This window comes from Balaenoptera physalus (assembly GCF_965194825.1).
Source record: "Balaenoptera physalus genome assembly, chromosome: 3".
Classification (NCBI taxonomy): domain Eukaryota; kingdom Metazoa; phylum Chordata; class Mammalia; order Artiodactyla; family Balaenopteridae; genus Balaenoptera; species Balaenoptera physalus.
Window position 1 is genome coordinate 21,657,463 of NC_138890.1, and position 25,233 is coordinate 21,682,695.

A 25,233-nucleotide genomic window follows, 5' to 3' on the forward strand; every position below is an offset into this window, starting at 1 on the left:
CACAAAGTTAGTAAGGTAAAAAAATCTCATATAGTCAAAATTACTTTTGATGATCGCTTAGGTAACCCAGGTAAAAATGATGGATTGAATATACACATCTAGTTTTGTTCCCTCCTAAAATGCCACTAATACTACAGTAAATCATTTTTTAAAAAATCCACAAAGAAGGGAAGAAAAGGAGGGCAGATAATAACAGTAAAAATCTGGAAGCTGGAAGGAAAATGAAGTATATTCACAAAACAATATTCTATAGTAGTGGAAATGAATATGCTACAGTGGATAGGTATGGACAAATCTTAGTACTTTATAATAGTAAGTGAAATATAAAAGTACCAATTGATTACATACAGCATGATACTCTTTTATATACAGCTAAAAGGAACTAAAATAAAAATATATACTTTACAGGAACACATATAGATGCAATAAAACTGTATAAAAAAGAAAGAAACATGATGAACATTCAGGATGCCAATTACTTTGGGTGCAAGAAGGTGCAAAAAGTGGGTGATGGGGGATGGATGTAGGTAATTGTCAAGGTCCTAGCCTTTGATTTAAGGGGTGGGGTAAGAGATGCTGATTACAAAATTCAAAGTAACCAATTAACTAAGTAAATAAGGCAAATGTCATGTTTAGATGATGTTTAATCTAAGTCTATGACTTTGGCAAAGGGATAAATTTTAACTGACTTGGCAGAATTGAGAAAGCTGAATCCTAAGCCAGCAGTAGAGAAGAGCAATCCTATTTAATCCTATTTACCAAAAAATGGAAAAAAAAATCTTCAATAAGTGCTGCAAATGGCAGTATGAGGTTTCGATGAAGTTAGGATAAAAGCAGGTAAATTAAAATAAATAGGATGGCTTGTAATCTGTTTAAGAAACTTTTAGATCTTCTCCCCCAATGCTGAAGACTACAGGTTAACTTTGTGGAGAGGTAAAACAGAGGGTCTCTGGACTGGGATACCAGGCACACCTGGGAGGCAAAGGCTGATAAAGCAAAAACAGGGGCTCTAAGTGAACCTATGCATGCTCAGTGCAGAGATCCTTGCCACCTTCCCAGAACTGTCTTCCAAAAACCTGGCATCCTGGTCTTTATCCTTCATGTAGGAAATCTGAAGTATTTTCTGGAAAACTCATCCAGCCCAAGAGGAAAGACCTAAAGACATTGATGAGGTATTTCCTAAGAAACGGGCAGCCAGTTCCACTGACAGGGAAACTCAGAAATGACAAGTCCTCACCTGTACTCAGAGCTGCCAAGAGCTTTTGAGTCACCCTTAAACGTGGATAGATTACAAAAGTTTACCAGACATCTATGGACATATTCTAACATGAGACATAAACACCAAAAAGCCAAACCAACCCTCCTTTCTCCTCAAAAAAGCAACTTGGAGAAAACAGACATTATACAGGGAATTAATGAAAACAAAAGTTATCATTAGTATAATCAAAGATATGAAAAGATATGGATCCATGAAAGAAAAAGACAAGAACAGAATACTCTTTATTATTTTCAAAAAGGAACATTTAAAGAAAAAGAGCTCTTGGAAATTAAAAACATGATAACAGGAATGAAAATTCTATTTTCCAAGAATGAAGGATATGAAATGGCCCAGTGAATGCCCAGCATACTGGATGAATATAGATCTAAAACAAGTATATTGGGCAAAAAGAGGATTCTGTAAACAGCTAGAGAAAAAAATCAAGGCACACACAAAGAATCAGTAATCAAAGTAGCTTATGGCTTCTTCACAGCAATTCTGGAAGCTAGAAGACAATGGAAGATTTCCTTTAATGTTCTGTAGAAAAGATATTTCTAACCTAAATATCTATACTCACTTATCAATCAACGTGTGGGAAGATAAAGATATTTTCAGACATACAAGATCTCAAAAATTTTACTTCCCACATACCTTTCTAAGAAGCTACTGGAGACTGATCTATCAAAACATGGGAGTAAACCAAGAAAGAGAAGATATGAAACAGAGATCCAACACTGGAAACAGGTGAAGGGAATTTTCACATTTATGATAAAGACTGGAAAAGAGGACAACCAATCCAGATTGAAGGAGGTCAAAACGTTCCACCACAGACCTTCAAGAAGAAGAACTTCATAAGACTAACCCAGTGTGAATAAACATCTTGATGGGATATTTAAATCAAACAGCAGAGAATCTGGGGTTGACTTCTGACATGCACAAACAATACAAGGAAACTAAAAATGAGGCAGCTATTAACTCTAAGGAAAACAAAAAAGGTATGAGTGAAAGAAAAAGTAATCACAGTTTAGTACTTGGCTCAGCTCTGACTAGCACACATAGTTATAGTGATGGAAACATTGGATACTGATCTAAACAAAATTATGATATAATTCTATTAATGGCATGGGGGCTGGGAAGTGTGTGTGTGTGTGTGTGTGTGTGTGTGTGTGTGTGAGAGAGAGAGAGAGAGAGAGAGAGGGGAGGTAGAGAGGAAAAAGAGCTAACTCATCTTTCATGTGGAGAGTTAATAGATAATAGCTAACAATGAAAAATCAACAATTAGCAACACAAGCAGTTTATTTAGCCATAAAGAGGTAAAAATCCAAAGAATCACTTAAATAAAAGAGTTCAAAGTAGTTACCCCTTGGGAAAGGAAAATGTGAGTGAGGGGATCTGGGGACTAGTGTATTTCTTAAATCGTGTAGAACTAGATTACTCTTTGTATGCACAGTTAAAAAAAGAAAAGAAAATCCCTTAAGGGGTCATATGGAGACTGACTTACCATCACTTTCGTTTTAAAAACTTATCTTTGAGGTATAACTTATATAAAATAAATTGCACACTGGTTTTTTTTTGATGAATTTTTTTTATTTTAAGAAGGAAATGGAAAATTTTATTTGAGCTAAGCTGAGGATTATAATCCAGGAACAGCCTCTCAGAAAGCTCTGACAACTGTCCCACCCGTTACAGGTCAAAGCACAGTTATATACTGTTTGATGAGTTTTGATAAATACATGCACACATCCATGTAACCACAACCTCAATCTAATAGCCATCTCTTATTGAATCAAATACAGCTTGTTTCCCCAGCTGTAACTGATCAGCTGGAACTGATTTTTTTCATTGATAAAGCACAAAATAGAGTATGTGGCTTGCATTTAGAGGTTACCAATGCCTATCTTTAAACCCAAGAGTATAGTGTTGGGTATAGTGAGAGGCTCACACAATGAAAGTGAGTGACTTGTCACTGGATTGAGTTGGGTTCATGTCTCCCATTTCCCAATCCAATGCCTAAGCTCACAAAGCAGAATGGTCAGGAGAGTTGCTCTCACTATTTAAATTGTTATTTTTCAATTTTAAACCCAACTATGCTATCCTGTGCTCTCTGTAGTTTCTCTACTTACTGATTTTCTATAATCATTAACATTTAAACTTTATGTAAAATGCCACATCTGGGGAAATGGATATAAGCATGCAAACTAAGGGAGAAAAAGCTGACTGTTACTTAGAACATAATGAAACGTCCCCATTTTTTAATTAAAGGAGCTATAATAGTCAATATCCCACACTGGCCTGTGAAAACTATTCTTAACAAATATGCAAAAACATATGAGAATGTAAATGTGAGTGAAAAAAATCGAATGATGCTCTGAAAAACGGAATGCTGGTGAGAACCGTTTCCAAAAGAAGCAAAGCTGTAGTTCCAGGATGAAAATTCTAGCCTGAGATCCCTACCCTACAAACCACATTTCCCCCTGTTGGTATAAGGATATGGTAGTTCCCCACTCTGAAGCTTCCAGAAGCTTTGGCCCTGATCCTACAAAAAAAGAACACGTGATTGCTACCTTACTGTACCTTATTGTCAGCCACGTGACCTATTATCATAATAGACTTTTCAGAAAGTAGTAGTGACAAATGAGATTTATCTTGAGTTACTCAGGGGGATGGAAATAAATTTAGGTTTATAAAAGCTGTGAAAAGTTTTACACAAGTCAAGTTTTTCCCCTAGATCTCACAAGGCCGTCTGAACAATACTGAAATAGGCTAAAGGAAGTCTGATGGTCTTCGGAAAAAAACCACACAAGCTATGGCATCTGACACACAGTTGGTACAGAGAGGTTTTCTTCTAGGACTGTTTAGAGTTGTAATAACTACCCGTTATACTATCTAGCTACTAGAAAATCTCATCCACCTGATGTTCTCCGGACTTGAGTAGCTGCCCACTTACAGCCCCTCCCTCTTGTCATCCCAGGGCTCAGATGGCTGGTTACCTGACATTGTGGGGTTGCTTGTCACAGGATAGCACAGTGCTTGCAATAGATTGCTGCAGGTGCTGTCGCTGCTTCCTCAGGATCTGTTGGAAATCATCTTCCAGGGTCTGTACTACATAACGTAGAAAAAGGACTCGCCCGGGCAGATTTTGTCCCTGGGGGAGAAAAAATGAGGAGTAAGTATTTCCTCTCAATCTCCTGGATGACACTGAGCACTGGGCTCTCATAAATACTAAGTTAAGGGAAGGCCCATGAGTCAATGAGTGTGTATCTAAAAGAGAGGTTTCTGGGAAAGAGCAAGCAGTCTAGGTCATTATAAAAGAGGGCAAATAGGGCAATCCTAGAGTTCTTTCACTGAACCTAACTATCAGTCTCAGGATAAACCCTAAACTGTGGATATCCGAACAGAGAGACAGAAAAATGACTCTGCTAAGCTACTAGATCAAGCAACCATGATGTCTATCTCACTGCTATACTTCTAGTAAGATGAGCTGATGTATATCCTTATTGTGAAAGCAAGTCTGAGCTGGGTTTTCTGTTACAGGTGAAATGATCCTAACTGTTGAAGCCTAACTGATGCAGGTAAAGAGCATGGGCTTTGGTGGTGCACAGACCTTATTTATTTGTTTGTTTGAAACTCAGCTCCATCCCTTATTTAACTTACCCCTCTGAGTCTCAGTGTCCTTGTGATTTATGTGGTGATAACTCTAACCTTACCAAAGCCAGCGTAAGTGCCTGTCACACAGCAGGCAGGCATGCACAATTCGTTGGTTTCCCTTTACTGACAAGGAAAGACTTACTTCTGGCCTTGTGCTATTTGTTTTGTAAATGCCTTATAGTTTTTTTGTCCCTCATTTCCTGCATTATTGTCTTTAGTTGATTTTTTTCATAGTGAAATGTTTACATTCCTTTCTCATTTCCTTTTGTGTACATTCTATAGCTATTGTCTTTGCGGTTACCATGGGGATTACATTTAACATTCTAAAATTATAATACTTTGAGTTTATACCAGCTTAACTTCAATAACACACAAAAACTCTGCTCCTTTACAGCTCTGTTCCCACCCCTTTTAGTTGTTGAAGTCACAAAACTATATCTTCATATATTGTGTGCCCCAAAATAAACTAATAATTCTTTTAAATGCATTAATCTTTTAAATTATGTAGAAAACAAAACGTGGAGTTACAAAGTTACAATAATACTAGCTTTTAGATTAATACTTTAAAAATGTATTAGTTACTTAATACATTATAGAAAACCAATGTGGAGTTACAAACCATTGTTACAATAATAGCTTTTTTTTTTTTTTTTTAAATTCACATTCTTTTATTTATTTATTTATCTATTTATGACTGTGTTGGGTCTTCGTTTCTCTGCGAGGGCTTTCTCTAATTGCAGCAAGTGGGGACCACTCTTCATCGCGGTGCGCGGGCCTCTCACCATCGCGGCCTCCCTTGTTGCGGAGCACAGGCTCCAGACGCGCAGGCTCAGTAGTTGTGGCTCACGGGGCCCAGTTGCTCCGTGGCATGTGGGATCTTCCCAGACCAGGGCTCGAACCCATGTCCCCTGCATTGGCAGGCAGACTCTCAACCACTGCGCCACCAGGGAAGCCCAATAATAGCTTTTATAACTGCCCATGTATTTATCTTTATTGATATCTTTACTTCTTCATATGGCTTCAAGTTACTGTTTAGTGTTTCATTTTACCCTGCAGGACTCCCTTTAGCATTTCTTGATGAGCAGGGTTAGTAGTAAATGAACTCCCTCAGCTTTGTTTATCTGGGAATGTGTTTATTTCTCCCTCATTTTTTTTTTAAACAACTTTATTGGAGTGTAATTGTTTTACAATGGTGTGTTAGTTTCTGCTGTATAACAAAGCGAATCAGCTATACGTATACTTATATCCTCATATCCCCTCCCTCTTGCGTCTCCCTCCCACCCTCCCTATCCCACCCCTCTAGGTGGACATAAAGCACCGAGCTGATCTCCCTGTGCTATGCGGCTGCTTCCCACTAGCTATCTATTTTACATTTGGTAGTGTATATATGTCCATGCCACTCTGTCACTTCGTCCCAGCTTACCCTTCCCCCTCCCCATGTCCTCAAGTCCATTCTCTACATCTGCGTCTTTATTCCTGTCCTGCCCCTAGGTTCTTCAGAAACATTTTTTTTTAGATTCCATATATATGTGTTAGCATACGGTATTTGTTTTTCTCTTTCTGACTTACTTCACTCTATATGACAGTCTCTGGGTCCATCCACCTCACTACAAATAACTCAATTTCATTTTTCTATGGGTGAGTAATATTCCATTGTATATATGTGCCACATCTTCTTTAACCATTCATCTATTGATGGACACTTAGGTTGCTTCCATGTCCTGGCTATTGTAAATAGAGCTGCAATGAACATTGTGGTACATGATTCTTTTTGAATTATGGTTTTCTCAGGGTATACGCCCAGTAGTTTCTCCCTCATTTCTGAAGGACAGTTTTGCTGGATACAGGAATCTTGGTTGACTTTTATTCTTTAGCACTTTGAATATATCGTCCCACTAACTTCTGGCCTCCAGTTTCTAATGAGAAATCTCTGATAATCTTATTGAGGATCTTGTACTGATGTGTCACTTCTCTCCTGCTGCTCACCCTCATTTTTGAAGGAAAGTTTTGCCAGATATAGTATTCTTGGTTGACAGTTCTTTTCTTTTAGAACTTTGAATACATCATCCCATTGCCTTCTGACCTGCAAGGTTTCTCTGAGAATCTGCCGAGAGTCTTATACAAACTCACTTGTATGTGATAATTCACTTTTTTCTTGCTGCCTTCAAAAAAATGTCTTTCAAAGAAAAACTCTTTAACTTTTGACAGTTTGATTATAATGTGCCTTGGTGTGGGGTCTCTTTAGTTTATTCTCACTGGAGCTTTCTTGAATTTGTATGTCCATTTCTTTCCTCAGACTTGGAAAGTTTTTGGTTATTATTTCTTCAAATAAGCTCTTTGTCCCTTTCTCTCTTCCCTTTCTGGGACTTCCCTAATGTGTATATGGTCCATTTAATGGTGTCCCATAGTCCCTTAGGTGCTCATCAATTTTCTTCATTCTGTTTTCTTTTTGCTCCTCTTTCTCAGTGATTTCAAATGACCTTTCTTCATGTTCATTGATTTTTTTTCTCCTGCCTGACCAAGACTGTTGTTGAACTCCTCTAGTGAAGTTTTCAATTCAGTTACTGTATTTTTCAGCTCCAGAATATGTTTGATTATTTTCTACAGTTTTTTAAAATTTAATATTCCCATTTTGTTCATGCATTATTTTCTTGCTTCATTTTGTTGTCTGTGTTCTCTTTTAGCTCCTTGAGCATCTTTAAGATAGCTTAAAAAATTTTTTGTCAGTAAGTTGAGAGATTTGTGTTTCTTTAGGGTCAGTTTCTGGAGCTTTATTTCATTCTTTTGATTGGGCCGCATTTCCCTGTCTCTTTGTATGCCTTGTAATCTTCTTTTGAGATTTAAACGTTTGAAAAAAAAACACCTTTCCCAGTCTTTATCCATTGAGTCCATGCATGGCAAGACCTTCACCAATCAGCTTGGCTAAAGGTTCTGAGACCTCTCAGACCTTTACTGGAGATGTATTTTCTCTGAGCTTGTGTGTGTGCTTTTATCTGCCTTAATTTCCCAAGTGGCTTGCCACTACTTCTTCTTGAAAGCCCACAGTTTCTTGCTCCCCCAGTACCTGTTTGTGGAACTGCATACTCTCTGCAGCTCTAAAACGCTGCAGTGCTCACATTTCTTTTCAGCCATAAAACTAAACCACTGTTCTCAACAGTGCTCTGAGTCAGGTAAGACAGAAACGATCTTCCTAACAAGCCAGAACACTGGACTCAATGTCCACTCTTCTGTTTCCATCCCAAGGGAGGAGCCAGGGTATGGGAGATTTCCTCCTAGTTGCACTGTGCTATGCTGGGTAGAGGGAGGGGCACGGACACACAAAATACCACAAACTTTCCTACTCCTTTCAATGGAGTCCCTTCTTGGTTATGCATTGGCCTGAGTACAACTTCTCAACTGGTCTCTAGAGTTTTCACAAAGGTATTCTGGTCCATATATTGTTGTTAACTTGGTGTCTCCATTGGGGAACAAGGGCCTGGAGCTTCCTTGTCTACCATCTTGGTGGTGTTTCCCAGATCATGCTTTCTTAAAGCCCTGTGTTTTTTTGCTCCAGTCTGGAGTGATTGCTCTCTAGGTCTACTATTTGCAGTAATCTCAGGACTTCTCTTTCTTACTCTTCTGGATTAGATCTAGTGTTCCCTGGATCCTGTGTCTCCCCCTTCTTTGATTATTCCCCTATTCTTTGTATGCATATCTTCAAGTAACCTATGAAATGGGGTGTGTGGATAGTTTTTCAAGTTTGTACATGTCTGGAAATGTCTTTATTCTACCCTCACAGTTGACTAATAGTTTGGCTGAGTATAGAGTTCTAAGTTGACAATAATTTGTTCCATCCAAGTGCTTTTGGGTTAGCAGACAGAAAGCTGGCAATTAAGTTTAGGGATCCCTAAAGGTCAGAATGCAGACTTTTTTTTGGAGCACCAACTCTACACTAGCTGCCTTCATTTATGACAGATGGTTCATTCAGTTTCTTTTAGACAATGAATCTTCTGATTTTTTGCCTGAAAGGTAGGTAACCTGGCAACTGAGCATTCTGTACTCAAAAATAGAGAGATTGCCAGTTCCATCTACAAGCTTTCAACAGATTTACAGCTCATATCCTACTCCAACCTTCTTATATATTGTGTTTCTGAGTCTAAAACTTCTCTGCCCTAAAGGGCAGATTTCCTCCCTCTTTGGCTACAGACCTTCCTCATGTATTCTAGCCTGTAGCTTTCTCAGCCTAGCTTCATCAGTTATCACTCTTACATTTCCTTTAGCTCTTCCAATCTTCATTCAAATCTATTGTCTTTCCCTTTATTTTCAGTGCCTTAGGTTTATACTTTTCTCTATTTATTTACTGTTATTTTAAATGGAATCTGAAAAAGGAGAGGGATAAGTGAATGTATTCAATCTTGAATTGGAAGACAGCACATACCATTTCAATAGGAATGTTTTGGTCGGGATTGGGGGGAGTAAAAGAAAGGAATAATGGCAAAGACTTTACTACCAGATTTACAGTCACTTTTATTTCTAGTTAAAACTTCCTCTGCAAAAGATTTATGCTTGCAATTGCTATGTTACCTCTTCCTCCATGACATAAGTGAGCAGCTTCCAGTCCCACTCCACCATCTTGGCATTAGCTGGATGTAGCCTGAAAGTAAAGTGACATCAATTAGAATTCTGGAGAGTTTAGTGGAAGAAGGGATGGGATCTCGAAGATGATAGAAGCAAGAAGCCTCCTCTTATCCTCAGTGCTCTTGCCCACCCTTTGATACAATACCATGTCATCTGAGGGTAGTGGAACTTCATTTTTTTTGGCTACCCAATATCCACTTGTCTTTTGGGAAGCATTAGTACCCCAATTTTGCCTTGAAGAAATCAACTCTTTATTATTCTTAGCCCACTGGCTTTACCCAATAGGACCCTGGGATGAGGTCTGCAAAGCACGTTAATCTTGTTATTCTATTCCTCAGTTCACAATGATTGGCTCAAAGATGGACTCATGTCTTATGTTATGCCAATTAAAACCTATAAGACTCAATTTCAGAACTCTGTGTGATTGTAAAGGAAGTGGACCTTCTCTTGTACTAAGAGTGTTGTAAAAGCTAGAGGTTGAGAAGGCTACCATGTGAAGCCTAAAAACAGCAAAGTAGAGCTGAAAAATGGATCCTGGTAACCATTTTTGAATGAATTAAGTCACATCTTATTCCTAGGTTTCTAGTAACATGAGTCATTAAATTCTCTTTTACCAGCTATTAAAGCCAGTTTGGATTGAGTTTCCTGTCACTTGCAATCCAAATAATACTAATATACTAAGTCACCCTCTCTATGGTTAGATGAATAAATCTTAGGCAAGAGAAAGTTGTGCCCTGAGTCCGGATTCCCCAGAAGATTTGCCAAAAGCTAAGGTTCATACTGTTGAATTTTCATGAGAAGCATGTAGGCCTCCTTTAGAACATCCACAGTCTCAGAGCCACTGAGCAGGATTTTCTGGATGATGTGAGCCACAATTTCTCTGGGTGGGTAATGCTGGGGTGACACAAAGTCCATCAAAAACTGCACAGTCCCCAGGGGAAAGTTTTCTTCAATGGTGTTTGTTACCATCCTTAGTCTTCGATGAGGGATAGGTTCTAATTTTTGACCTTTGTTCTGCAGAGATAAAAAGAAATAAATTAGGGTGGGTTTCTATAGACATAAAAGCAAGAGGTTGAAGACAGGGAAGTTTTCCATGCATTTGAAATATTCATAATTAAAAAAATTGAGACTGGAAAGCCTTATCTAAAAAATTTCTAATGACATGGGAAAATGCTTATATTAAGTTAACAAATAAGAATACAAAGTTCTGGGCTTCCCTGGTGGTGCAGTGGTTGAGAATCTGCCTGCCAATGCAGGGGACACGGGTTTGAGCCCTGGTCTTGGAAGATCCCACACGCCGCGGAGCAACTGGGCCCATGAGCCACAACTACTGAGCCTGCACGTCTGGAGCCTGTGCTCCGCAACAAGAGAGGCCGTGATAGTGACAGGCCCATGCACCGCGATGAAGAGTGGCCCCCACTCGCCACAACTAGAGAAAGCCCTCACACAGAAACGAAGACCCAACACAGCGAATAAATAAATAAATAAATAAATAAATAAATAAATAAATAAATAATTTTAAAAAAAGAATACAAAGTTCTACATGTAACATGATTTCATCTGTGTTAAAATATAGTATTAGAAAGGAAAGTACAAAAGATTTAAGAGGTAGCCTAAGTTGAGTTTGGAATAAGGGTGATAAGATATTTAGGGGTAGCTATGATACTATATCAGATACTGAAACAAAGAGATGAATTAAGATGATTTAAATATGTTTTATTGTTAGAAGAAGAACTCCATTTTGTTGATTTTTTTTTGAGTCAACAGTAAATATTAAGTTGCTTCACCCCCAACCCCAACCCCCAAACAGTATGTATATAAAGAATGAGAGAGAATGTATGAAAAGTGGTTTTCTATTATCTGGGTGGTGAAATGATGGATGATTTTTCCTCTATATGTTCTTTTGTATTTTTCAATTTTTCTGTATTAGACACATCATCAGAAGAAAAACAAACATTAAAAAGTCTGCTATAATAACAACAATAATTATAATAATAAGTTTTAACATTTAACTTATCCTCACTTAATTCTCTCAACAACTCTAAGAAATACATGTTATTATTATTCCTATTTTATAGATAAGGAAACTGAGATTTAGAGTGAGAATTTTTCATGCAATAGATGGCAGAAGCTGGTTTCATACAGCGGTATAACTCCATAGCTACCATCTAAACTCAAACTCTCTATAAACAACAAAACCAACAATAATAAATATATTATTGTTAAAACCCCCAATTATTAAAAAATTTAAAGTGTCTACACATAAAAAGGCAACTAGGAAGGAAATACACCCAATTATTAACATTAATAAATGCTGACTGATGGCATCATGGGTAATTATTTCTTAAACAAACATTATTTTTAAAATCTGAGAATAAGTATTAATTTTAAAACACAAGCCAAACAAAGTTTGATAGTTTATGTATAACAGAAAAACAGTGATGGCTGGAATTGCCGTCTGGGGAGAGGGCAGTTAGCTTTCTGGAAGAGAGAAGTCCAGTTAGCTTTCTTATGTCTCAGGACACCTGAGGGTAACCCCTGATCTTGCTGATAACTCAGAGGAGTTAAGGCTAATGGCTGGTTAGTGGCAGCATGGACACTGGCTAAGAAGTTCTTGGGAGAATTTACTGTATAGCACAGGGAATTATATTCAATATGCTGTAAAAACCTATAATGGAATATAACCTGAAAAAAATAACGGAATCACTTTGTTGTATACCTGAAACTAACATAATATTGTAAATCAACTATATTTTAATAATATAGTTATATATTATTAAAATATATTTAATATAATAAATCTATTTATTGGCTATAAATGGTTATAATAAGTATTATTATAGCCATCCTAGTGGATACAAAGTGGTATCCCATTGTGATTCTGATTTGCAGTTCCCTAATGACTAACGATACAGAAAATCTTTGGAGAAATGTCTATTCAAATCCTTTGCCCATTACTAATATACTACTGTAAATCAACTATACTTCAATAAAAAAAATAATGTACTGACCAAAAACCCCAATGAATTAGAATAGAATAGAAAATAAAGTGCATCACACTAAAAAAAAGTTCTGGGGGGAGAATGACTTAGTGAAGAAGTACTTATAAAAAGCCCAAAAGTAATCAAAAGAGACAGAAAAGATTTACAGATGTATTCTAGATGGCTGAGATTCTTTGAGAAGGTAAGAAATAAAGATGAAGAAGAAAAAGCCACTCTGTGTAGCCTAATTGCCACCTTGTAATCTGAGCTATGTGTACACATAAGGTGGACCTGTATCTACTGATGGCTTCTTTGGTTGTGTAGCACCTACAAAGCACACAGCCTTGACTAGGTAAACAAACTTTCTCAAGTCCCCCAGGTACTCAATAATGGAATGATATATCGCCAATAGGAGGCAAACCCACAGGAAAAAAGAGAACGAGCTAGTGTTGGGGAGAGTCATTCAGAAGGAGGAGACATAAAACCTACTAGAAGATAGAACAATTAAAACGAGAGAAAAAAAATTCACTCTCCAAGGGCAAATCAGTGTGAATGCCTGACACCCACTAAGCTGGATTACAGATTGCTCCAACAGGAGAACGCACCTTTTGAATTCTTGAACAACTTCAAGCCAGTCTTAATGTTGGGAACGTGGTTAGGTATAAAGAAAAAAAGCTTCATGTTATGGGACTTAGCCACAATTTTTTTTTCTTACACATCTAGTTTAGTTCTTAGAGATCAATGAAGACTAATGGGAAGTAGCATTCCTGTTAAAATCTTAAAATTGAGCTGGAGAGGGTGTGGAGAAAAGGGAACCCTCCTACATTGTTGGTAGGAATGCAAACTGGTGCTGCCACTATGGAAAACAGTATGGAGGTTCCTCAAAAAATGAAAAATAGAGCTACCATATGTCCAGCAATCCCACTCCTGGGCATATATCTGGAAAAAGATGAAAACTCTAATTTAAAAAGATACAGGCACTCCAATGTTCATAGTAGCACTATTTACAATAGCCAAGACATGGAAACAACCCAAGTGCCCATCAACAGATGACTGGTTTAAGAAGATGTGGTATACACACACTCACACACACACACACACAGTGGAATATTACTCAGCTATAAAAAAAGAATGAAATAATGCCATTTGCAGCAACATGGATGGACCTAGAGAATATCATACTAAGTGAATACTAAGTGAAGTAAGTCAGACAGAGAAAGACAGATATTATATAATATCACTTATATGTGGAATCCAAAAAAATAATACCAATGAATCTATCTACAAAACAGAAACAGACTCGCAGACATAGAAAACAAACTTATGGGTACCAAAGGGGAAAGGGAGGTGGGGAAGGACAAGTTAGAAGTATGGGATTAACAGACACAAACTGCTATACATACAATAGATCAGCAACAAGGATCTACTGTCTAGCACAGGGAACAATATTCAATATCTTGTAATGATGTGTAATGGAAAATAATCTGAACAAGTATATAACTGAATCACTTTGCTGTATACCTGAAACTAAAACAATATTGTAAATCAACTTCAATAAAAAAAAAATCTTGGACTTCCCTGGTGGCACAGTGGTTGGTAATCCGCCTGCCAATGCAGGGGACATGGATTCGAGCCCTGGTCCGGGAGGATCCCACATGCCACGGAGCAACTAAGCCTGTGTGCCACAACCACTGAGCCTGTGCTCTAGAGCCTGGGAGTCACAACTACTGAGTCCACGTGCCACAACTACTGAAGCCCGCAGGCCTAGAGCCCGTGCTCCGCAACAAGAGAAGCCACCGCAATGAGAAGCCCACGCACCGCAGCCAAGAGTAGCCCCCCTTCGCTGCAGCTAGAGGAAGCCTGCGCACAGTAATGAAGACCCAACACAGCCAAAAATCAATCAATCAATCAATCAATTAAAAAACAAAATCTTAAAATTGAATTTCCTCCCCCAAAGTTAGAGAGTAACAATTTTGAAGGTACCAAAGTGTCATGAGTATTATTATCTCTGTGATATGGAAGCTGTAATGAGGGCATCAGGAATTGAGGAAGGAAAGGCAGAGAAATTGAGAAGTATTTGATGAAGGCCTATGATGAGCCAGACACCCCAACAGGCACTTTACATATTATCTCCTTTAATGATACTGTGAGGTATGTTCTTATCTCCATTTTACAGATAGGTAAAGTGACTTCTTCAGTGCCAGATTTTAAGTGTGGGGCTGAATTTGAACCCAGATCTGATTCTACACTGAATGGTTCCACAGTGGGAGAAAGATAAAAATGTCTTAGCTCAGCTGGGCCTGTCCTCTCATGCATGGACTCCTGGTAGCATACTAACTTCATGCTAGGCCTATACAAAGGACACCTGATCCCCAGGGGAAGACATGTTAGCTCACCTCTCTTGTGTCTTTATCTGGTATTAGTGTCTGGAAGAAGAGGTGATGCACCGGAGGTCGTAAGAAGTACTTCAGTCTATGCAGGCATGGTCTGTTGTACAACCCACCTTGTGGTGTTCGTGCTTGCACCTGGGTAGATCCGGGGTTGACAGGCTCTGACAATGATATCTTTTTTCTGGCTGGAGTTTCTGTGACAGAGAGCCAAGGAACTTTCCCTAAGGAAGTTTCAAACTGTGGAGACTGTGGGCTGGGAGAGCAGCTTGGAGAGGATGGAGCTGAGACATCCATAGGGGTGTCATGGTTCTGTACATCATTTTGCGGAGAGTCAGGCCTAAGTTTTGGTAAATGAGGCAAGTCTCCAAGTGTGTGTGGCATGTCTTCTGGCAAGCATGACATGTCCCCAGGTGAATGTAGCACATCTCCTGATAAGTGTGGGACTTCTCCAGGTGAATGTGGTACACTTCCTGGTGACGGTGGAGTGTCTCTTGGTGACTGTGGTACATTGGCTGGTGACTGTGACACATCTGCTGGTGACTGTAGGACATCTACTGGTGACTGTGGCACATCTCTTGGTGACTGGGGCACGTCTCCTGATGACTGTGGCCTGTCTCCTGATGATTGTAGCATATCTCCTGGTGACTGTGGCATGTCTCCCAGGGACTGTGGCATGTTTTGCAGGTGTGCCACATCTTGTGGATACGTTATGTTTTGAGGTGGGCCTGGTACATCTTGAGGTAGGCCCAGTGAGTCTTGAGGTGTACACAGTGAGTCTTGAGGTGGGCTTTGTGAGTGTTGAAGTTGCCATGATGAGTCTTGAGGTGGACTTGGCATATTCTGCTGAGTGCATGGCACATTCTGAGGGCATGGCACATCTTGAGGAGGGCATGGCCCTTCTTGAGGCAGGTGAGGCAAAGTTTGTAGTTGGCACTGCATGGTTTGTGATGGGCATGACAAGGCTCGCGGTGGGCATGAGGAGGCTCGTGGTGGACATGATGAGGCTCGCAGTGGGCATGGCAAGGCTCTCAGTGGGCATGGCAAGGCTTGTGGAGGGCAAGGCACATCTTGCTGTGGGCATGGCAAGGGTGCCCTTTGATTGCTACGGCTACCATTATTGCTTGTTGCGGGGAGGGAGTGAATATCTGAAGATAGCTGTAGGCTTGCCAAGAAGCCGAGGTCACCTTTGAATATGGTTGAGCTACAATTCGGCTCTCCTGGATAAACAGAGTCCCCACTGATGGACGTAGGGGGTTGGGGACCTTCAAATGCAGTTTCTTCCAAAAGGTCCAAATCCACAGGATCACTGTTAATGATTCTCCGTGCTGCAGGCCGAGAGCTTCTGTCTACCCGCCCTTCCATCACCTCTTTGCTGGAGAGGCTGGCACATGCTTGAAGACTGGCTGGCTCTTTCTGGGAAGGAGCAACAGGTTCTAGAGTCAAGTCAAGAGTGGCAATAGGTCTATTTTCTTCCTCAGATCCTGTTAGGTCAATCACACAGAGTCCATTGCGATCCTTTGCCCTTGGTCTGGTTTCTCTAGTTAAGTCAATGAAGTCCTGTTGAAAGATTGTGAGAAGATAAGAGGTCAAGTAGGGGTCTTAGCTTTATCTAAGAGGACTTAAAGCTTAGCTTTTAAGGATAAACCATTTTACCTTTTCACTTCACTGACAATTTATATATCTTATATAACATAAGCGTTAGTTTATTTCCTTTGGCCAAAATTTTCCTCTGTCAAAGCTTCCAATTTCTACACCTTCTTAAACTATCCAAATGCCACAAGCACATAACAGAGGACACAGGGGGAAATGTTTTATGATCCAAGGTGGACAGGGGAGTAGTAGAGAAGATTTCAACCTTAAGTCAAAGTAAAAAGCAACCTTTGTTTGGAAAAGCAAATACACAGTATAACCTACAACAGAAGCTAAAGAAGGGAAACTAATATAAGAGAATCTACTTTGTGCTAAGAATGTATTGAGTGCTTTCACACATCTTTAATTTTCACAATGACCCTGTCAGGAAGGCATTATCATCTCTATTATACAGATGGGGAAACTAAAGTTCAGAGGGGTTAGGTTATTTACCTATGGATTATATAGCTATGTAGCAGAGACAGACATTCAAACCCAGGCCTGTTTCCTTCTTTCCCTGTTAGGGCCTAGGAATGTACAACTTCATTCAATGTATAATCAGCCTATAGTCAGATATGGAGGATAATACACTAAGGGTTATAAAACTAACCATTGTAAGTCTGAGCCTAAATTAATTACAAAAAACCTCCTATATTCACCCCCATTCCTTGGCAAAATGATTAGGTAGTTCACAAAGCCTGATGATGCCAGCCAGAGGTACTGTAAACAACCTCTGTGTCATGAGCCAGGAGCAATATTGCTCTGCCTTCCAGGTGTCTCCTCACTTGGTTGGGTACCAGTGCCACTGATATGTCGGGTGCTAATTGCTGGGCTAGCAATGCTCTTGCTGCTACTACAGCTACCGTGCTATTTCTTTTAATAGATGTGATGGTCACCACTGGCACCAAAGCAGGACACAGGATTCTGGGTGGGTCAAGTGAGAAGCTGGCATGCATCTCATCTTGGAATAGGGATTGCTTGGTGAAACCTAATGCCTCATTCCTAAGAAGCAGCCATATAGTATCACTGCCTGTCTACTGCTAGCTGAACTCAACATAAATAGCTGCAAAGGTCTGAATTCAACTCCTATTCCACCACCAACTCCTAAAATGCAACATTACCATGTCTCTCACTTAAAACCCACCATATGAGCTACAGAATAAAGGGCAAATGCTTTAGTAAGACTCATAAAGCCCTTCATAATTCAGCTTCTTCTTGATTACTCTTCCTCCTCGTGTGCGCAAATCACACAGAACTACTTCAGATCCCCAAATGTGCCATGTTTTCTCAAGTATTTCTATCTTTATGTTTGTTTATGTTCTTTCTTTGGTCTGGAGTGATTATTATCCCTTTGATTGTTTGGAAGTTTCTTGTCTTTCAAGACTCAGCACAGATATCACTGTATGCGAAAATTCTTCCAGATCACTTCTTGTCCCAAGTTAAATTATTAGTTTTCTCCCTTATATCCCCAATTCATCTGTACAAACCAAAAAGGTTTATCCCAAAGAATTTGATGTTTTTAAATGATATTGAAAATGGAAATAATTTTTTGTCATTTTCCAATTATTCATTGCTAGTATATAGAAATGCTGTTGATTTATGTATGTATATTATCCCTATATCCTCTGACCTTGCTAAATTCACTTACTAGTTCAAGTAACTTTTTTTGTAGATTCCTTAGGGTTTTCCATATAAGAAATCATGTCTGCAAATAGAGGAGTTTTACTTCTTCCTTTTCAATCTGCATGCCTTTTATTTCTTTTTCTTAACTATTGCAATGGCTAAGGCATCCAGTATAATTCTCAACAGAAGTGATGAAAGCAGACATCTGAGACTTTCATCATTAAGTATAACGTTAGCTGTGTTGTTTTCATAGATGCCCCATATCACGTTGAGAAAGTTCCCTTCTTCTCCTTGTTTTCTCAGAGTTTGAAAGAAAATATTTATTTATTTATTTATTTTGGCCGCACTGGGTATTAGTTGCAACACGCAGGATCTTTGTTGTGGCATGTTAAGTTGTGGCATGCGGGCTTCTTACTTGCAGCATGCATGTGGGATCTAGTTCCCTGACCAGGGATCGAACCTGGGCCTCTTGCATTGGGAGCATGGAGCCTTACCCACTGGACCACCAGGGAAGTCCCGTTTTCTGAGAGTTTTAATTGGAAATGGTTGTTAAATTTAGTCAAATGATTTTTCTGCCCCTGTTGAGATATTCTATGATTTTCCTTTGTACTATTAATATCAAAAATTATATTCATTGATTTTCTAATGTTAAATTAATCCTATGGAAAACTCCACTGGTTATGATGTATTATTTTTTTTCTATATTGTTTGTTTTAATATATCAATATTTTGTTAAGAATTTTTGCATATTTATGAGGGATATTAGTTTGTAGTTTTCTATTCTTGTAATTTCTTCTACTGATTTTGCTATCAGAATAAAATTGGCCTCATAAAATGATTGGGAGCTATTCCCACCCCCTCTATTTAGGTTGTGTTGGATTGGTACCATATCTTTCTTCAATGTTTATAGAAATCACCAGTGAAGTTATCTGGGCCTGAAATTTGCTTTGTAGGTAAAATTTAGTAGACATAAGGCTATTTACATTTTCTACTTCTTCTTGTGTTAGTTCTGTGACTTATGGAATTTGTTATTAAAATTATTAGCATAAAGCTGTTCACAACAGTCCTTTATTATCTTTTTAATTCTATACCCTGTATAGATTTATCCCCAATTTTCTTTTTTTATTCCCAGTATTGGTAATTTGTATCCTTTGCATTTTCTCTCCTGATCAGCCTAGCTAGAAATTTATCAATTTTACTGATCTTTCCAAAGGACTGGCTTTTTCATCCATTCCCTTTATTTCTATTGTTATCATTATTATTTCCTTCCTTCTATTTACTGTGGATTTAATTTGCCCTTCTTTTTCTAGCTTCTTAATGTGGAAGCTGATACCTTGATTTTCAAAATCTTTCTTTTCTAACATTAGCATTTAAAGCTAAAAATTTCCCTGTAAGTACTGCTTTAGCTTCATCCCACAATTTTTAATACACAGTCACTTTATTATCATGTAGTTCAAGCTTACCTTCACCATGGTCAGAAAACAAACCCTGTAAGATTTCAATCCTTTGAAATACACTGAGACTTATTTTATGTCCTAACACATGGCCTACTTGCTGAACGTTCCTTGTACACTTGAAAAAAATGTGCATTCTGCAGTTGTTGGATATAAATGCCAATTAGGTCATGGTTGCTGATAGTAGCTTTTAGATCTTTCATTTTCTTCACCTTTGAGGGGATGCAGTTGTGCTATCAAGTACTGAGAGAAGTGTATTAAAGTGTCCAGGGGAGAGATCTTCAAGATGGCAGAGGAGTAAGATGTGGAGCTCATCTTCCTCCCCATAAATACATCAGAAATACATCTACATGTGGAACAACTCATACAGAACACCTACTGAATGCTGGCAGAAGGCCTCAGACTTCCCAAAAGGCAAGAAACTCCCCACGTACCTGGGTAGGGCAAAAGAAAAAAGAAAAAAACAGAGACAAAAGAATAGGGATGGGACCTGCACCTCTGGGAGGGAGCTGTGAAGAAGGAAAAGTTTCCACATACTAGGAAGACCCCTCACTGGCAGAGACGGGGGGTGGGCGAGGGGTAAGCTTCAGAGCCACAGAGGAGAGTGCAGCAACAGGGGTGCAGAGGGCAAAGTGGAGAGATTCCCACACAGAGTATTGGTGCCGACCAGCACTCACCAGCCTGAGAGGCTTGTCTGCTCACCCGCCAGGACGGGTGGGGACTGGGAGCAGAGGCTCCGGCATAGGATGTCAGATCCCAGGGAGAGGACTGGGGTTGGCTGCATGAACACAGCCTGAAGGGGGCTAGTGTGCCACAGCTAGCAGGGAGGGAGTCTGGGAAAAAGTCTGGAACTGCCTAAGAGGCAAGAGACCATTGTTTCAGGGTGCACGAGGAGAGGGGATTCAGAGCACCACCTAAATGAGTTCCAGAGATAGGCGCAAGCCGCGGCTATCAGGGTGGACACCAGAGATGGTTATGAAATGATAAGGCGGCTGCTGCAGCCACCAAGAAGCCTGTGTGCAAGCACAGATCATTATCCACACCTCCCCTCCAGGGAGCCTGTGCAACCCGCCACTGCCAGGGTCCTGTGATCCAGGGACAACTTCCCCAGGAGAACACAAGGCACGCCTCAGGCTGTTGCAACGTTACACAGCCTCTGCCACCGCAGGCTCGCCCCGCATTCAGTACCCCTCCCTCCCCTGGGCCTGAGTGAGCCAGAGGGCCCTAATCAGCTGCTCCTTTAATCCTATCCTGTCTGGGAGGGAAGATGCCCTCAGGCGACCTATACGCAGAGGTGGGGCCAAATCCAAAGCTGAACCCCAGGAGCTGTGCGAACAAAGAAGAGAAAGGGAAATTTCTCCCAGCAGCCTCAGGAGCAGAGTATTAAATCTCCACAACCAACACGATGTACCCTGCATCTCTGGACTACCTGAATAGACAACGGATCACCCAATATTGAGATGGTGGACTTTGGAAGCAACTGTAGACTTGGGGTTTGCTTTCTGCATCTAATTTGTTTCTGGTTTTATGTTTATCTTAGTTTAGTATTTAGAGTTTATTATCATTGGTAGATTTGTTTATTGATTTGGTTGCTCTCTTCCTTTTTTCAAAATATATAGATATATATTTTTTTTCCTTTTTCTCTTTTCATGAGTGTGTATGTGTATGCTTCTTTGTGTGATTTTGTCTGTATAGCTTTGCTTTTACCATTTGTCCTAGGGTTCTGTCTGTCTGTTTTTTTTTTTTTTTTTAGTATAGTTTTTAGCGCTTGTTATCATTGGTGGACTTGTTTTTTGGTTTGGTTGCTCTCTTCTTCCTTTCTTTCTTTTTTTTATTACTTTTCAACATTTTTATTTTTAATAATTATTTTTTATTTCAATAACTTTATTTTGTTTTATTTTATTTCTCTCTCTTTCTCTTTCTTTCTCCCTTTTCTTCTGAGCCATGTGGCTGACAGAGTCTTGGTGCTCCAGCTGGGTGTCAGGCCTGTGCCTCTGAGGTGGGAGAGCCGAGTTCAGGACATTGGTCCACCAGAGACCTCCCAGCTTCACGTAATATCAAACTGCAAAAGCTCTTCCAGAGATCTCCATCTCAACGCTAAGACCCAGCTCCACTCAATGACCAGTGAGCTACAGTGCTGGACACCCTATGCCAAACAACTAGCAAGACAGGAACAGAACCCACCCATTAGCAGAGAGGCTGCCTAAAATCATAACAAGGTCACAGACACCCCAAAACACACCACCGGAAATAGTCCTGCCCACCAGAAAGACAAGATCCAGCCTCATGCACCAGAACACAGGCACTAGTCCCCTCCACCAAGAAGCTTACACAACCCACTGAAACAACCTTAGCCACTGGGGGCAAACACCAAAAACAATGGGAACTACGAACGTGTAGCCTGCGAAAAGGAGACCCCAAACACAGTAAGTTAAGCCAAATGAGAAGACAGAGAAACACAGCAGATGAAGGAGCAAGGTAAAAACCCACCAGACCAAACAAATGAAGAGGAAATAGGCAGTCTACCTGAAAAAGAATTCAGAGTAATGATAGTAAAGACGATCCAAAATCTTGGAAATACAATGGAGAAAATACAAGAAACGTTTAACAAGGACCTAGAAGAACTAAAGAGCAAACAAATAATGATGAACAACACAATAAATGAAATTAAAAATTCTCTAGAAGGAATCAATAGCAGAATAACTGAGGCAGAAGAACGGATAAGTGACCTGGAAGATAAAATAGCGGAAATAACTACCTCAGAGCAGAATAAAGAAAAAAGAATGAAAAGAATTGAGGACAGTCTCAGAGACCTCTGGGACAATATTAAATGCACCAATATTCAAATTATAGGAGTCCCAGAAGAAGAAGAGAAAAAGAAAGGGACTGAGAAAATATTTCAAGAGATTATAGTTGAAAACTTCCCTAATATGGGAAAGGAAAGAGTCAATCAAATCCAGGAAGCGCAGAGAGTCCAATACAGGATAAATCTAAGGAGAAACATGCTAAGACACATATTAATCAAACTATCAAAAATTAAATACAAAGAAAAAATATTAAAAGCAGCAAGGGAAAAACAACAAATAACATACAAGGGAATCCCCATAAGGTTAACAGCTGATCTATCAGCAGAAACTCTGCAAGCCAGAAGGGAGTGGCAGGACATATTTAAAGTGATGAAAGGGAAAAACCTACAGCCAAGATTACTCTACCCAGCAAGGATCTCATTCAGATTCGATGGAGAAATTAAAACCTTTAGAGACAAGCAAAAGCTAAGAGAATTCAGCACCACCAAACCAGCTTTACAACAAATGCTAAAGGAACTTCTCTAGGCAGGAAACACAAGAGAAGGAAAAGATTTACAACAACCCAAAACAATTAAGAAAATGGTAATAGGAACATACATATCGATAATTACCTTAAATGTAAATGGATTAAATGCTCCAACCAAAAGACACAGACTGGCTGAATGGATACAAAAACAAGATCCATATATATGCTGTCTACAAGAGACCCACTTCAGACCTAGGGACACATACAGACTGAAAGTGAGGGGATGGAAAAAGATATTCCATGCAAACGGAAATCAAAAAAGCTGGAGTAGCAATTCTCATATCAGACAAAATAGACTTTAAAATAAAGACTATTACAAGAGACAAGGAAGGGGACTACATAATGATCAAGGGATCAATCCAAGAAGAAGATATAACAATTGTCAATATTTATGCACCCAACATAGGAGCACCTCAATACATAAGGCAAATGCTAACAGCCATAAGAGGGGAAATCGACAGTAACACAATCATAGTAGGGGACTTTAACACCCCACTTTCACCAATGGACAGATCATCCAAAATGAAAATAAATAAGGAAACACAAGCTTTAAATGATACATTAAACAAGATGGACATAATTGATATTTATAGGACATTCCATCCCCAAACAAGAGAATACACTTTCTTCTCAAGTGCTCATGGAACATTCTCCAGGATAGATCATATATTGGGTCACAAATCAAGCCTTGGTAAATTTAAGAAAATTGAAATCGTATCAAGTATCTTTTCTGACCACAATGCTATGAGACTAGATATCAATTACAGGAAAAAATTTGTAAAAAATACAAACACATGGAGGCTAAACAATACACTACTAAATAATCAAGAGATCACTGAAGAAATCAAAGAGGAAATCAAAAAGTACCTAGAAACAAATGACAATGAAAACACCAATACCCAAAACCTATGGGATGCAGCAAAAGCAGTTTTAAGAGGGAAGTTTATAGCAATACAATCCTACCTCAGGAAACAAGAAACATCTCAAATAAACAACCTAACCTTACACCTAAAGCAAGTAGAGAATAGCAGAGATCAATAAAACTAAAAGCTGGTTCTTTGAAAAGATAAACAAAATTGATAAACCATTAGCAAGACTCATCAAGAAAAAAAGGGAGAAGACTCAAATCAATAGGATTAGAAATGAAAAAGGAGAAGTAACAACTGACACTGCAGAAATACAAAATATCATGAGAGATTACTACAAGCAACTATGCCAATGAAATGGACAACCTGGAAGAAATGGACAAATTCTTAGAAAAGCACAACCTTCTGACACTGAACCAGGAAGAAATAGAAAATATAAACACACCAATCCCAAGCACTGAAATTGAGACTGTGATTAAAAATCTTCCCACAAACAAAAGCCCAGGACCAGATGGATTCAAAGGCCAATTCTATCAAACATTTAGAGAAGAGCTAACACCCATCCTTCTCAAACTCTTCCAAAATATAGCAGAGGGAGGAGCATTCCCAAACTCATTCTACGAGGCCACCATCACCGTGATACCAAAACCAGACAAAGATGTCACAAAGAAAAACTACCGGCCAATATCACTGATGAACATAGATGCAAAAATCCTCAAAAAAATACTAACAAACAGAATCCAACAGCACATTAAAAGGATCATACACCATGATCAACTGGGGTTCATCCCAGGAATGCAAGGATTCTTCAATATATGCAAATCAATCAATGTGATAAACCATATTAACAAATTGAAGGAGAAAAACCATATGATCATCTCAATTGATGCAGAAAAAGCTTTTGACAAAATTCAACACCCATTTATGATAAAAACTCTCCAGAAAGTAGGCATAGAGGGAAACTACCTCAACATAATAAAGGCCATATATGACAAACTCACAGCCAATATCGTTCTCAATGGTGAAAAACTGAAACCATTTCCTCTAAGATCAGGAACAAGACAAGGTTGTCCACTCTAACCACTATTATTCCGCATAGTTTTGGAAGTTTTAGCCACAGCAATCAGAAAAGAAAAAGAAATAAAAGGTATCCAAATCAGAAAAGAAGTAAAAGTGTCACTGTTTGCAGATGACATGATACTATAAATAGAGAATCCTAAAGATGCTACCACAAAACTACTAGAGCTAATCAATGAATTTGGTAAAGTAGAAGGATACAAAATTAATGCACAGAAATCTCTTGCATTCCTATATGTTAACCACAAAAAATCTGAAAGAAAAATTAAGGAAACACTCCCATTTACCACTGCAACAAAAAGAATAAAATACCTAGGAATAAACCTACCTAAGGAGACAAAAGACCTGTATGCAGAA

General features: G+C 39.1%; 1 protein-coding gene across 2 annotated transcripts in view; it reads right to left on the reverse strand.

The window, feature by feature from the left end:
- The window catches only part of SIMC1 (SUMO interacting motifs containing 1), a 96,455-nt gene that overhangs the window by 28,576 nt on the left and 42,646 nt on the right, over positions 1 to 25,233 (reverse strand). For both annotated transcript variants that reach the window (XM_082456408.1, XM_082456407.1), the window contains 4 exons: positions 14,901 to 16,451; positions 10,305 to 10,537; positions 9,470 to 9,539; positions 4,249 to 4,403 (listed from right to left, as the gene is read on the reverse strand). In XM_082456408.1, the coding sequence (XP_082312534.1) occupies positions 4,249 to 4,403; positions 9,470 to 9,539; positions 10,305 to 10,537; positions 14,901 to 16,451 (2,009 nt within the window). The remainder of the gene's footprint in view (positions 1 to 4,248; positions 4,404 to 9,469; positions 9,540 to 10,304; positions 10,538 to 14,900; positions 16,452 to 25,233) is intronic.